The following is a 15257-nucleotide window of genomic DNA, read 5'->3' as shown; positions in this document are numbered from 1 at the left end:
TCAGAAATAGCTAAGGGGGCAGAATAAAATGCAGCAGCCTCACTCTACCCCTAGCGACGCGTCATTGTGTGATTATCATATACCTATGGCATGTGACAAAGGGACACAGGTGGGGCTGTGGGTTAAACCACAGAGCCTAGGACTTGCCGATCAGAAGGTCAGCGGTTCGAATCCCCGCGACAGGGTGAGCTCCCGTTGCTCGGTCCCTGCTCCTGCCAACCTAGCAGTTCGAAAGCACATCAAAGTGCAAGTAGATAAATAGGTACCACTCTGGCAGGAAGGTAAACGGCGTTTCCGTGCACTGCTCTGGTTTTCCAGAAGCGGCTTCGTCATGCTGGCCACATGACCCGGAAGCTGCACGCCGGCTCCCTTGGCCAGTAAAGTGAGATGAATGCCACAACCCCAGAGTCGGCCACGACTGGACCTAATGGTCAGGGGTCCCTTTATGGCACGTGACATGTATATTATAGACGTACAGACAATCACCATAAAAAACAACACAGAGCCAGCCCTTTCCTTAAAAGCAGTCAGTTCCCCCAAAGTCTCTTGGAAGAAGAAAGTATTCACCTGCTGGAGGAAGGACAGCAAGGAGGGAAGCCAGCCAGGATTCTTGAGGGAGGGAGTTCCAAAGTTGCCTGTGAGGAGCCACCACCAAGAAGGCCCTCTCCCACACCCTCCCCAAGCAGGCCTGTGAGGTTGGCGGGACCCTGAGAAGGGCCTCTCCTGAAGATCTCAAAACCCAGGCAGGTTCATATGACGGAATACGGTCCCTCAGATGTAGGTCTTTCTTTTCTAATTAAAAAAAAAAAGTTTTTATTTATACTTTTCAAGTTTATACATTTCATTAGTTTTACAATCAATTTAACATTTCACAATTTGACTTCCTCCCCCCCCCTTTCTGCAGTTCCTTAAATTTATTATTTTTAATATCTTCTGCATATCCAAATTCATTCAACGTTCTCATTTAATTATCTACTGTAAATATATACTCTTGTGAAACTGCAGCTTATTACAATAACCCTGCTAGTGTTTTTATCTGTTTACAATTTTATCTGTCAATATTCAATAAACCGTTAACATTCTTTTATAAAAATGTTACCTTGATTTCTTATTCTTCCGGTAAGTTCTGCCATTTCTGCATATTCCACAAGTTTTTGTATCCGTTCTTCCTTTGCTGGGACATCTGCTTCTTTCCATTTTGGGGCAAGTAGCGTTCTTGCTGCTGTAGTAGCATACAGGAATAAATTTCTATGCAATCTAGGTAGTTCTGTCCCTATAATTCCCAAAGAAAAGCTGGTATACCCCGCAGAGGACCTTAAGGTCCATGAATAATCATAGTTTGGAGGTCCCGGGCCCTAAGGAGGTCAGACTATCCTCCCCCAGGGCCAGGGCCTTCTCAGTGATGGCTCCGACCTGGTGGAATGCTCTGTCCCATGAGACCAGGGCCCTGCGGGATTTAACCTCCTTCCACAGGGCCTGTAAGACAGAGCTATTCCACCTGACTTTCAATCTGAACTTAGCCTGATCTTTTATTCCCCTTCCTTCCCTCCCCCTCCCCTTTTTATGAAGATTCACCGCTCTGGGATCCCACAGCTAATTCTCCCCTGGTCTCACCGGCCCAAATAGGACTAATTTAGCCAGCTAGCCCTGGTGATCATCTAATGTTTATGGATTTCCCCCTAAATTTATTTTAGAACTTTGAATTTATTGTCATTAACGCTTTTATACTGTTTTTTGTTGTATCGCAATTAAATGTTTTAAATTTGTTGTTAGCCACCCTGAGCCCTCTTTTCTGAACCGGGAAGGGCGGGGTATAAATACAAAATTATTTATGTTATTATTTATTTATATTCTGGGGTTGTTGGGGTTTTTTTTAATAAAAGTTATTTTGAACACCCTTTTCAATTCATTGCATATCATTTCCCAGCAAGCTTTAACCTTACTTACAAGACAGCCACATATGATAAAAAGTCCTGTATGCAGAAGCCCACCTGTGTTTTTATGACAGTTGGCCTTCTCTCTCCCTGGCAGGCAACAGAGGGCCTACATCGCCACGCAAGGTCCGCTGGCGGAGACCACGGAGGACTTTTGGCGGATGCTGTGGGAGAACAATTCCACCATTGTTGTGATGCTGACCAAACTACGAGAGATGGGGCGGGTAAGCCGAAGGAGGCGGGCTGGTGGCGGTGGAAAGGAGAAGAGAGAATCTCCCTGGTCATGCCCTGGAGTCCGTAGCTTGAAGCTCCTGTCTGGACATTTAAAGTACGGTGCAGATAGATAGATGATAGATAGATAGATAGATAGATAGATAGATAGATAGATAGATAGATAGATAGATAGATAGATAGATAGATATAGATAGATGATAGATAGATGATAGATAGATAGATAGATAGATAGATAGATAGATAGATAGATAGATAGATAGATAGATAGATAGATGATAGATAGATAGATGATATAGATAGATAGATAGATAGATAGATAGATAGATAGATGATAGATAGATAGATAGATAGATAGATAGATAGATAGATAGATGATAGATAGATGATAGATAGATAGATAATTTATTATGGTGGGAGACCAGGTTATAAAACACACTTGGGGGTTTTCCCAGAAGGAAAACAAACATTTAAAACAATGTACAACAATAAATTGGGACGCAGGTGGCGCTGTGGGTTAAACCACAGGGCCTAGGACTTGCCGATCAGAAGGTCGGCGGTTCGAATCCCCGCGATGGGCTGAGCTCCCGTTGCTCGGTCCCACTCCTGCCAACCTAGCAGTTCGAAAGCACGTCAAAGTGCAAGTAGATAAATAGGTACTGCTCCGGTGGGAAGGTAAACGGCATTTCCGTGCGCTGCTCTGGTTCGCCAGAAGTGGCTTAGTCATGCTGGCCACATGACCCGGAAGCTGTACGCCGGCTCCCTCGGCCAGTAAAGCGAGATGAGCGCCGCAACCCCAGAGTCGTCCATGACTGGACCTTTACCTTTACAACTATAAATTTACAATTTATAAATGCGATAGGCGCATAGGCACTGAAAACTTTGAGATAAGCTATTGCATTGATGGTTCAGTGGTAGAATTCCCGCCTGCCACTGTGCAGTTCTTTCCCTAAAGAATCGTGGGAAAGGGGGCGAGCAGAAACAGAGGAAAGGGACATTGGTGATGTTCACCATCAGATAGAAGTCCCGGAAGAGGTGGAGGGAAGGAGCAGGCAGGGAATTACTGCCGAAACATTTCTGGGTCTTAAGAGCCGGGTCAGTGACCTTGTTTTCCCAAAGCAACACGGAACAACTCTCTGCCCTCCATTAAAATCTGCAGCTTGGCATCTTCCGAAGCAGACCCAGCCTGTTTTTCCTAATTGCACTATGTTTAGTTCCCGGAGCTTCCGTGGGGAATGCAAATCAGGGTTTGTATTTTTAGGTCAAGCAGGATAGATTGCAGAAGCCAGGTGGGCCTTCCTTCGTAGCTGTGGTATTAAATTGTTGTGATCGCCACTGCAGCCTTTGCCAGGAGGTCCTGGGGGTGCCTTGCAGCAACATATAGAGCAGTCGAAACAAATTGTGACCACAGCTAGGGTGTGGGTCCTAAAAGGGGCAGAGCTCTGGGGTTCCAGACCCTTTGTCGTTTGTGTAGCAGGGGGTCCCCGTCCCCAGCATCCTACAGTTGCTGAATCAGCAAGAAAGGGGCGTCTGGGGGCCTCCTCGCCCTTTGTACTGAGGGAAAGGAGGGGAGTCGGCCGCCGAGGATGGGCTCCTTGGGTCATTCTTGAGAACAGCAAGGAGTTGTCCTCTGAAGTCCGGAGCTAAGCCATTTAGGAACGCTGAAAATACAAGGTTCCTTCCGTTTCAAGAGAAGGGCGTGCCAAGTTTTGTGACCTACGCTGGAACACCAAGGAAAGCACTCTTTAAAATTAGGATTATTGGAGGATTCCAAATCAACCGTGCAGAGGAAATAGATAAGCTGAAAGGCAGATATCCCCTGATCATCGCAATGCTAATTGTTGTAATTTAGTACCGTATTTTTTGCTCTATAAGACTCACTTCCCCCCCCCTAAAAAGTAAGGGGAAATGTGTGTGCGTCTTATGGAGCGAATGCAGGCTGCGCAGCTATCCCAGAAGCCAGAACAACAAGAGGGATTGCTGCTTTCATTCCGCAGCGATCCCTCTTGCTGTTCTGGCTTCTGAGATTCAGAATATTTTTTTCCCTTGTTTTCCTCCTCCAAAAACTAGGTGCGTCTTGTGGTCTGGTGCGTCTTATAGAGCAAAAAATACAGTGATTATAAGATTATGTATAAGCTTAGAAGGCTGTGTGATCTTAGGAGGGGCGTGGTCACGGGGGGGCGTGGCTCGATGATTGTTGTGAAAGGACCTTGCCCACCTGACTTTGCCGCTAAACGGCTGCTCTTGAGTGTCCACAAAAGGGCAGGGTGAAGGGGTCTGTCTCTAGCATATGGCGAAAGCTGAGCTACAAATAGGGTGTGATTCCTTCTCTTTGGGCCAACAGGAAAAATGCCACCAATACTGGCCAGCAGAGAGGTCCGCCCGGTACCAGTACTTTGTGGTCGACCCCATGGCTGAATACAACATGCCTCAATACATCCTCCGGGAGTTCAAGGTCACCGATGCCAGGGTGAGTCCACACTCCACGCCGTTGGTGCTTAGCACGCCAAGGAAGGCCATTGGTCAGTTTGGGGCCATATTGTCGCCGAATTCTACTCACTTTTGATCCAGAGCAGATTCCAGCGTATAGTCAGCAGAGTAAAAACTTAAACACGTTGCGGGATTCCCCCCCAAATAGACCATAGGCAATTGTATTTCATCCAGCAGAGCTTTACTGAAGGCAAATGAGCATAGTGGCCACAAATCCAATACATTCAGGATTGGCCCTGTCCATAAGAAATCCAGTTGCAGCAGACTTAGCCTAAACTTTGTTGTTGTTTAGTTGTTTAGTCGTGTCCGCCTCTTCATGACCCCCTGGACCAGAGCATGCCAGGCACTCCTGTCTTCCACTGCCTCCCGCAGTTTGGTCAGGCTCATGTTTGTAGCTTCGAGAACACTGTCCCACCATCTCGTCCTCTGTGGTCCCCTTCTCCTTGTGCCCTCCATCTTTCCCAACATCAGGGTCTTTTCCAGGGAGTCTTCTCTTCTCATGAGGTGGCCAAGGTCTTGGAGCCTCAGCTTCAGGATCTGTCCTTCCAGTGAGCACTCAGGGCTGATTTCCTTCAGAATGGAGAGGTTGGATCTTCTTGCAGTCCATGGGACTCTCAAGAGTCTCCTCCAACACCATAATTCAAAAGCATCAATTCTTCGGCGATCAGTCTTCTTGATGGTCCAGCTCTCATTTCCATACATCACTACTGGGAAAACCATAGCTTTTACTATACGGACCTTTGTTGGCAAGGTGATGTCTCTACTGTTTAATATGCTGCCTAGGTTTTTCATTGCTTTTCTCCCAAGAAGCAGGCATCTTTTAATTTCGTGACTGCTGTCACCATCTGCAGTGATCACAGAGCCCAAGAAAGTGAAATCTCTCACTGCCTCCATTTCTTCCCCTTCTATTTGCCAGGAGGTGATGGGACCAGTGGCCATGATCTTCGTTTTTTTGATGTTGAGCTTAGGTCTTAGCAGTGAGTCTGTAAGTGACTGTGGAGGCCAAGGTTGGATCTACACACATATTTAAAAAACGTTCTGAAAACGCTATTTTAAAAGCCTTTTTAAAAATACATTTGTACTTGGTTGAGTCGAACGTTTTGGCTCCCAAACGCCGCAAACCCGGAAGTGAGTGTTCCGGTTTGTGAACTATTTTCTACGGCTTCTGATTGGCTGCAGGACCTTCCTGCAGCCAATCAGAAGCTGCGCTTTGGTTTCCGAACGTTTTGGAAGCCGAATGGACTTCCTAAGCGGATTCTGTTCGACTTCCAAGGTACTACTGTACCTTGAATTTTCCATAAGGCTCATCATCGCCATCTAGTGTCACACGTTGTATATTGCACTTAAAACACACTTAAAGTGTTTTATTTGCAGCTGAGTCCCAATCCTGGATCCACATAGGTTTCTGGGCAAGAGTTTGCCAAACGTTTGGGACTCAGGTGTTTCTCCCAGACCTGCCTAGAGATGCTGAGGATTAAAGCGAGACCTTCTGCATGCCCAGCACGTGTTCTTAACTCCTGAGATTTGGTCCTCCCTCAACTTTGTCACGCTGGAGCCAGAGAGAAATGGCGCACTGTTTTCTCTTGAAACAATGCAGCTCTCTTGCTAGCCTCTCTCTCTCGCTTCCTCGCTGGCTGTTCTGATGATGTTGTTTTTCCTCCTGTCGGCTTATCGCAATTTTTCTCCACCACGATGCAAGGCCCCCCGCAATTCGTACTGCGTGAGCTCTGGCGATGGAGCTGCTGCTATGTGTTTCCCACTGTGTAATTTCTTTGAACTCATTTCAAGAGATTATTACGTTTTGGGATGCGAGAACACACCGTCGCCAGTTGTACAGAAAGTGTCTGATTGGAAACGGTTTCCTGTTGTTCGTGTGTGTGGCTGTTTTAAGCGCACACAGCAACATACAGGGCAACCTGCCCTTGCTACAAAAAGGAGCTGAGGATGGCTGGCGTACATAAAGAGATGGAGGGAACTCAATTCGCTTTGCATTAAAATGTGAATTTGCCCAGGTCACACTTTTCGAAACAATGTGCGGGCCTAACAAATGATTTTAAATTTGCACTTCTCCAAGGGAAGTGGGAGGGGCGCGGGTGGCGCTGTGGGTTAAACCACAGAGCCTAGGACTTGCTGATCAGAAGGTCGGCGGTTTGAATCCCCGCAATGACGGGGTGAGCTCCCGTTGCTCGGTCCCTGCTCCTGCCAACCTAGCAGTTCGAAAGCACGTCAAAGTGCAAGTAGATAAATAGGTACCACTCTGGCGGGAAGGTAAACGGCGTTTCCGTGTGCTGCTCTGGTTCGCCAGAAGCGGCTTAGTCATGCTGGCCGCATGACCCGGAAGCTGTACGCCGGCTCCCTCGGCCAATAAAGCGAGATGAGCGCCGCAACCCCAGAGTCGGCCAAGACTGGACCTAATGGTCAGGGGTCCCTTTGCCTTTAAATGTTGCCATGCAGTTCTTCGCGTGCAAAAATGCAAAACGAAACAAAAAAACAACAACGCCCTGATGTCAAGTGTGCATGAAAATGCATATATAACAGTCAAAACTTCATTGCATTAGGGGAAATTGCATCTCCAAAAATGTGCATGTGTTTATGTTAGAAGGCTGGTGGATTTTCATGCGGACTTTTTAAAGGAGGGCCAAAAATCTGAGCCAAGTGGAAGGGAAGCAGCTTTATGGGCTGCCCCTTGCCCCTGAGAAGAAGGGAGAGTGGGAGGAAAAAGCAATACAGTTAAATTAAAATCTTTTATTCATCCTCCACAGGCAAGGCCAGCTTGGCTGCGGAGGAAACGCCAGCCAGCCGGGGGTTTGAAAGAACCCAAATCAAATTTGCTCAAGTCTACAGCCATCGCTCAGCTCTCAAAAATCTCGCTTTCCTGCTTACGGGATTCAAACTCAATTTCATTCCCTTGCATTTCCCCCCAGCCTAACAGAGACGTGTTGTGTTTTGTCCTCCCTCTCCCCGTTCTCCACCCCCAGGATGGCCAGTCACGGACCGTGCGTCAGTTCCAGTTCACGGACTGGCCAGAGCAAGGTGTGCCAAAATCCGGCGAAGGCTTCATTGATTTCATCGGGCAGGTGCATAAAACTAAGGAGCAGTTTGGCCAAGACGGGCCGATCTCCGTCCACTGCAGGTAAGCCCCTTCGCAGACAGCAGTTGAGGAGCGAGGAGCAATCCTGGAACCAGCAACACAAACTCTGCGAAAGGAAATAATCCAGCTCAAGACCGTTTGCAAATTCTCCTGCTTAATTTGCACCTTGGAATGGAAAGAGGGCTGCTCAGCCATCCTTTGGTGCTAAGCTTAAGCCTCTGTGGATTGGCTGTCTCCTGATTGGATGGGAAGCCAGAGTTTCCCGCCTCCCTAAATCCTTGGCATTAGCACAGGACTTAGCCCAAAAATGCAGACTTTTTATTGTGTATCCTTTTCCTCCCTCCCTTTCTCTTAATTTGAGGGTGGTGGCGGTGGTTATTCAAGGCCACCTTCTAATTGTGGCAAGTGGTTTCTGAACTTTTTTGGGGGGCCACCACCCACTAGGTCCCGCAGACTCATCCCCAATGTCCCCCTCGCTACCCCTATGAAAAGCATTATTTGGAATAGCAGTTTGCAGGGAAGCCGCAGAGGAAAGTAATAGCACAGTGAACTCCCAAACCATAACAATTAATTGCATGTTTATTCAAAATCCAGTTTGAACTAATTAGTTTAATGCATTCAGCAAAACTGATGGGGCTTGGTGCACTCTGATAGTCATATATAAAAATCCCCTCTCAATTGAATGTTGAAAGGTTCAGGACAGATAAAGTCCTCCTTACCACAGCACATACACTAGCGGCCAAAATTGTGGAACTGTCAGAGCTGCCCGAGGTCCCAGCTCACAAAGGACCATCGCCAGTTCGTTACTATTTATAAAAGTCTCTATTGAAATTCAGTTTCGATTTCAAAGCCGCGGCGCGCAGCTCTACGTCTCAAACCCTAGACCGCTGAAGCTCCGTCTGAATCTCCTCCCCCCAGACACCAGTTTAAGACTCTAGCCTTGCTCCACCTCTTCCTTTGCTCTCTTCTCCTCTGGGCCCGCCTGTCCGCTGGGGTCTTGCCCTTTCTAGACTCTTCTGACCCTGAGTCCCCTGAGTCTTCCCCCTGCCTCCGGCGGGCTTTAGGATCTGGTTCCCAATCCGGGTTTCCTGCTGTCCCGCGCGCCTGTACATTCGAACTTGGCCTGCGCGCCCAGCCGGCCACCTTCCTCCTGACCGTTACACTGCTCCTGTCACTGCTTCCCCCTTCGGGGAGGCTAGCTGGGTCTGACTTCCCCTCCGTCCCCTCACTCTCCGAATGTAGCGTGGTCAGCCCTGGCTCATCTTCTCTCCCTGCTGGAGGAGACGCTGGCCCTGATACATGGGACTCTTCCCCCCCCCACTACGCTCTGGTGGGGGAGCTGGTCCTGATCTCCCGCTGCTGCTTTGGGAGTCCCCGCTGGACCCTTGCTTCTGGTGCGTCCCCCCTGGGATCCCCCTTGCCCTGGCCATTGGCGCCCCCCTCTGGGAATCTTCTGATTCGCTGGAGAAGCTCATGGAATCTCTCGGGCCACTGTCATACTCTCCTACGCTGCCCTCAGATTCTTCCCCTTCGCTCTCCATTTCCTCTCTCCCCTGTGCCTCTGCTCCTGAGCCCCTGACAGGAACCTTTTGGGAAAAGTGCATTTCTGAGGTTTGATGGCACATAACACCTGATTGGCTCTCTAAACACCCATGCTACTGGCTGCATTCAAATGAACAAAAACTGCATATCTACCTAAGCAAGTTGTGCTTCCTTTTTTCTGGTTATTTGGCTATAACTTTTGATAGAACACAGATAATTGAACAAACTTTGTTGCGTTACATTCTTCATTAAATCACCTTTCCATTGATAAATACTTTTATGGTGTCACATCCACCCCCCCGAAGAAAGTGGAGTTATGAACCATCAAACCTCGGATGTTTTGAGGAGTATATGGAAAAACACTGCTCTAAAAGAGTTTGTTGATATGCATGGATTAAGTATGTAAAGTACAAGCGAGAACAATAATTAGAGATGGCTATAAGAGACGTGTTATCCAAAGAATACAATGATAGTACTTAAATTTGAGCTAAAGGAAGTCGAGTCGTGGTGGAGGGAAGTCACGGGGGTACGTAGGGTTTCTATTTGCAGTGTAGGGAGTATATGTATTTTCTTTAGTTTAATTTTGTATTTGTTTATTTTATTACAATTTTCTGTATCATTTATTAAGATTTTTTTTAAAAAAATAAAATTATATTTCCATTGATATATACATTTATGGTGTTGCTCCAAAAAAAAGGGGGGGTGTTATGAGCCATCAAACCTCAGAAATACACTTTTTCCAAAAAGGTTTCCACAATTTTGGCCTAGTCTCTTGGGCTTGCCGATCGGAAGGTCGGCGGTTCGAATTCCCACGACGGAGTGAGCTCCCGTTTCTCAGTCCCTGCTCCTGCCAACCTAGCAGTTTGAAATCACACCAGTGCAAGTAGATAAATAGGTACCGCTCTGGCAGGAAGGTAAACGGCATTTCCATGCTCTCTGGTTTCCGTCACAGTGTCCTGTTGCGCCAGAAGCGGTTCAGTGCTCCTGGCCACATGACCCGGAAAGCTGTCTGCAGACCAATGCTGGCTCCCTCAACCTGAAAGCGAGATGAGCGACACAACCCCATAGTTGCCTTTGACTGGCTTGAACCGTCCAGGGGTCCTTTACCTTTAAATAATAATAATAATAATAATAATAATAATAATAATAATAATAATAATAATATCATCAATTTGCTAATTGCCTTCTAAGCACTATGGTAATTCACACACAAGATACCGGTAATTCACTGTGGTAATTCACACACAAGATAATTAAAAACATTTACAACCAGGCGAAATCCTTAACATATTTTAGGGGACGATGACCCTCAAACCAGTTTGCTAAAACAAAAAAGATAACACAATAAAACGGTCACTTTAAAAATTGCAGCCATGATTTAGAAAGTAAAAGCCACAGTAATGAAAAGGTAAAGGGACCCCTGACCATTAGGTCCAGTCTTGACCGACTCTGGGGTTGCGGTGCTCATCTCGCTTTACTGGCTGAGGGAGCCGGCGTACAGCTTCCGGGTCATGTGGCCAGCATGGCTGAGCCGCTTCTGGCGAACCAGAGCAGCGCACGGAAATGCCGTTTACCTTTGAGGTGCTTTTGAACTGCTAGGTGGGCAGGAGCAGGGACCGAGCAACGGGAGCTCACCCCGTCATTGCGGGGATTCGAACCGCCGACCTTCTGATCGGCAAGCCCTAGGCTCTGTGGTTTAACCCACAGCGCCACCAGCATCCCTAAAAGTCACAGTAGGCTAGAATAAAAACTCATGCAAGCTTTCTAAGATTTGTCTAGATAAAAAGGTTGCCATCCTGAGTTGTATAGGCCTCAGCTTTCAGGACGAACACCTAAACTTGGGCCGGGAGCAATCGGTAGCCGGTGCAGATCCCGCAATTGGGGTGTTATATGCTGCCGGTAATTCACCCCCAGAAGCAGTCTAGCCGCTCCAGACCAGCCCCACATAGGGTGCATTGCAGTGATCCAACCGATGCCCCCCAGAGGCCCCTAAACAGCAGCGACTGAGGGCCACAACTTTCCCTTCCACTCTGCCTTAACGGCCGGATGCCACTGGCTTTATTACGGACTCCAGGGTGGGATTGGTGCCTCAAAACTGCGATGGCCAAACAAAGGAGTAGCTCTCCCTAAGTGTGGCAAACAGAGCCCCCTTTCTCTCCCCCCCCCCCGCCCTGTCCAATTTATGCCCACGGAAGCACCGGTCCTCCTCTGAATTACTATTTTGCTCCCCACCCCGCCAAACTCCTTCAAGAGCACCAAATCCCCTGGGCAGTGGCTTGTTGTTAATCTGCGATTAAAGCCTTAGTTGATTAATCGCACCACTGGAGAGATTAAAGGCTCCCCGTCCAAGCCCCTTGGCTTGCTGGCTTTCAGACTTAGCATCGCAGTTGCTAAGTCGCCGTGCGGAATATATATTGTCTGTGTGAGCCAGCACCTTCCTCCCTCTCCAACCCCCCACCCCCCGCCGCCTCGTTCTCCCGCTCGCCTCTCGAGCTGCAGCTCAAGGAAGCGAGCGAGACCAGCCAAGCGACTAGGAGGACGGCAAAGTTGACAAGCTATTCACTCTCAAGCGCCGACTTGGTCCTGAGAGAGAAGTCTGTGTCAGTCATCTCGGGTGCGGAGAGAGACATGTGCAGCAGAAATTCACCAGCTTGTCAGTTTCGTCTCTTGCAAGCCGGTTTTTGGTTTTATATTTTTGCACGGACAACAGTGGTGGTAGCTTTTTCCGTTTTTGGCATTGTTAGGATTCGCGTTTGTTTGTTTTAAATATACACACAGCTCCTGCTATCCAAAGGTTGGTTATGCAAAGATTCACTTATCCAAACAAGAGTCTGCGTAGGTACCCAAGCCTCACTCTACACACCAAAAGATTCAGATATCCAAACAGGCAGATCTGCATGTAGAGCTGTAAGGAAATAAGCAGCCTTAAACAAGACTTGCTTGTTTGCTTTTTTTCTGGTGCGCAGCAGACGTTTCGCCAGAAACCACAGAGGGAAGGAGGGGAAAGAGACTAAGCAAATCAGACAGCATTTCCCCCCAACTTCCTTGTTGGCGCTTGTTGGTTTTTGAATGTCTGGTGTAGATTTTCACTTTCATTGTTCTGTACGGGACAATGACAATAAAGATTATCGTATCGTATCGTACTTCTCCATCTAACAACTGTTTGGATCTGTCATGATGATATCCAAATATACTGTATTTTTTGCTATATAAGACTTCACCTTTTCCCTCCTAAAAAGTAAGGGGAAATGTGTGTGCGTCTTATGGAGCGAATACAGGCTGCGCAGCTGCCCCAGAAGCCAGAACAGCAAGAGGGATTGCTGCTTTCACTGCGCAGCGATCCCTCTTGCTGTTCTGGCTTCTGAGATTCAGAACATTTTTTTTCTTGTTTTCCTCCTCCAAAAACTAGGTGCATCTTGTGGTCTGGTGCGTCTGATTTTGGGGGGGACACAGAGACTCCCATTTCTTCCCAGGGAGGTTTCCGAGCGTTGCGTCCAAAGCACGGGGTCCCTGCCAATTCCATGACGTTTTCCTTTCTCCTCCTCTGCAGCGCCGGTGTGGGCAGAACCGGAGTCTTCATCACCCTCAGCATCGTCCTGGAGAGAATGCGCTACGAGGGCGTGGTGGACATCTTCCAGACGGTGAAGATGCTTCGGACACAGAGGCCTGCCATGGTGCAGACGGAGGTAAACAAAGAGAAAGGGTGTGTTTTCCTCCCTGCCGGCTGGACTCAGGGAGCAGGACTCCTCTGCCTGGCTGCGGGGGCGAGAGGCAGCCTTCCTGCCACCTCTGGGGCGGTAGAGTTTGGGCAGGGATTCCCTTCAGCAGCTGTGCAGTGGCAACAGGAAGGAAGGCTGTGCGGCAGAGTGGCCAAAGCCGGGAGCCTCCTTCGCAGCTGGCTGCTCTTCCTGCTCTGAAGTAGTAAGGAATGATGCGGTTGGGTTAGTGGTTAGAGCAGTGTTTCTCAAACTCCAACAGTGTTTAGACTACAGTTCCCATCATCCCTGACCACTGGTCCTGAGAGCTAGGGATGATAGGAGTTGTAGTCCACATTGGGCAAAATGATTCGGGGTCCCTTCCAACTGTCATTCTAAGTGCAATTCAATTTCCCCGCGTTGCTCTAGCGCAACATCACGTTGCAGCATGGGCAGAAATAAAAATTCATAGCAATAATCAGTATTCACTGTACTTATTTTTCACTTTTTTGGCGGAAGGGAAGGCTGGTTATTCATAACAATAATTATAACAACCTGGACTACATTCATTCTTCGCTCCCCAGGGAGGCTCGTCTGGCGCTTTCATTATATCTTTAGGCGCCAGGCAAAAATGTTCCTTCTTCAACCAGGCCTTGGGTTGATTGATTCATATTCTACAGGCTTCTAAATGTGTTTGTGGGGAGGGGGGTGTTACTGCTTTGTTGCTTTTGTTTTAACTATCTATTTGAGCTTTCACCTTGTGTTTTTATCCACCCTGAGATCTTAAGATGAAGGGCAGCAGGTACCGTATTTTTCGCCCCAGAGGGTGCACCGGCCCATACGGCGCACCTAGTTTTTTTTGGGGGGGGGGGATAAAGGGAAATAAATTATTTCCCGCCCCAGGCTTCCTTCGACCCCAGCCCCCAGAACAGGCTGCTATCCGCAAGCCTTCCCCCATCAGCCCCGACAAGCTCTGGGAGTATTCCCCACCTCCCGCAGAAGCCGCACACTCTTTAAAGGGGCTGTGCGGCTTCTATTGGCTTTTCTAGGAAAAGCCCGCAGGCTGCTGTCTGCAAGCCTTGGGAGCCCGGCGGGAACTCCCGCTGGGCTCCCAAGGCTTGTGGATAGCTTCCTGAAGCCTGCATTCACCCCATAGGACACACACACACATTTCCCCTTCATTTGTGGAGGGGGAAAAGTGCGTCCTACGGGGCGAAAAATATGGTGTATCAATACAATAAAAACAGATACAGTGGTACCTCTGGTTGCAAACGGGATCCGTTCCGGAGGCCCGTTTGCAACATGAAAGGAATGCAACCCTCAGCGGCACATCTGCGCTCACATGGGTTGCGATTCAACACTTCTGTTGACGTCATTTTGCGATTCTGCGCATGCGCGAGTGGCGAAACCCGGAAGTAACCCTTTCCGGTACTTCCGGGTCGCCGCAAGACGTAACCTGAAAGAACGTAACATGAAGCGGACGCCACATGAGGTATGACGTGCCCTTTCCTTATTTCCTTCCAGGATGAATATCAGTTTTGTTACCAAGCGGCGCTGGAATACCTGGGCAGTTTTGATCACTATGCAACATAAAACAAAACAAAACGCCAACTCTGAAACAGAAAAAAAAAACAAAGCCATCCGTTGCACGGACTCTGACCACTTGCAGTCCTGGAAGGTCTTTTCGAGCCAGAGAGGTGAACTTTGACCTTTTTCTATTAGGAGAAAAAAAAGAAAAAAAAGAAAATCGCAGACTGAATTCCGAAGGAAGCTGCCGCCTGCGCCCACTCAGCTCCTGCTACAGTGGGGGGGACAATCAGCTAGTGAAGCGGCCAGCAGTTCCGCGCCCCCCCCAGCAAACCCTGCACCTCTGGGGCTGCCTCCAGCTCCCTCTCTCTCCTGCCCTGAGGTGGTTCAGACGGAGGGTGTCCCCCCCTTCCCCATTTTCTCTTTAAAAGTGGTGAACTTGTCGTTCTTACCTCATGTGGTGTTCGCGGCGTGGGGGAGCGGTTCCGGACGGACCCCAATTGCTTCGGCGGCATTTTTGAAACAAACAAACATCCAAGAGAGAGAGAGAGCCCCCGCACAGACACCAAATGGAAGAACGAACCAGGCGGGGGCCGTCGAGGAACGACAAGCATGGCCCCTGGCACACTCGCGTTTTAAGAGTTCGGTTTGCGTACTAATCTAGTTGGTGAGTTTTAGAGGAAGCCACTGGCAGGGTTGTTGTTGTTTTTTGCAGACAGGAACAGAGAGAGAGAGAGAGAGAGAGAG

The 15257-nt window shown here is 48.4% G+C and overlaps 1 protein-coding gene across 14 annotated transcripts in view; it reads left to right on the top strand.

Annotated features, from left to right (window-relative positions):
* PTPRS (protein tyrosine phosphatase receptor type S) overlaps window positions 1-14707 on the top strand; it is a 305911-nt gene extending 291204 nt beyond the window's left edge. For all 14 annotated transcript variants that reach the window (XM_081895351.1, XM_081895349.1, XM_081895354.1 and 11 more), the window contains 5 exons: window positions 2032-2158; window positions 4510-4635; window positions 7634-7788; window positions 12839-12974; window positions 14508-14707. In XM_081895351.1, coding sequence (XP_081751477.1) covers window positions 2032-2158; window positions 4510-4635; window positions 7634-7788; window positions 12839-12974; window positions 14508-14576 — 613 coding nt within the window. In that variant the 3' untranslated portion in view covers window positions 14577-14707. The remainder of the gene's footprint in view (window positions 1-2031; window positions 2159-4509; window positions 4636-7633; window positions 7789-12838; window positions 12975-14507) is intronic.
* The last annotated feature ends 550 nt before the right edge of the window (window positions 14708-15257 follow it).

The sequence above is a fragment of the Podarcis melisellensis genome, assembly GCF_964234715.1.
Source record: "Podarcis melisellensis genome assembly, chromosome: 18".
NCBI lineage: Eukaryota > Metazoa > Chordata > Lepidosauria > Squamata > Lacertidae > Podarcis > Podarcis melisellensis.
Note: the sequence above shows the minus strand (reverse complement) of the source record. Positions and strands in the feature narration are given on the sequence as shown.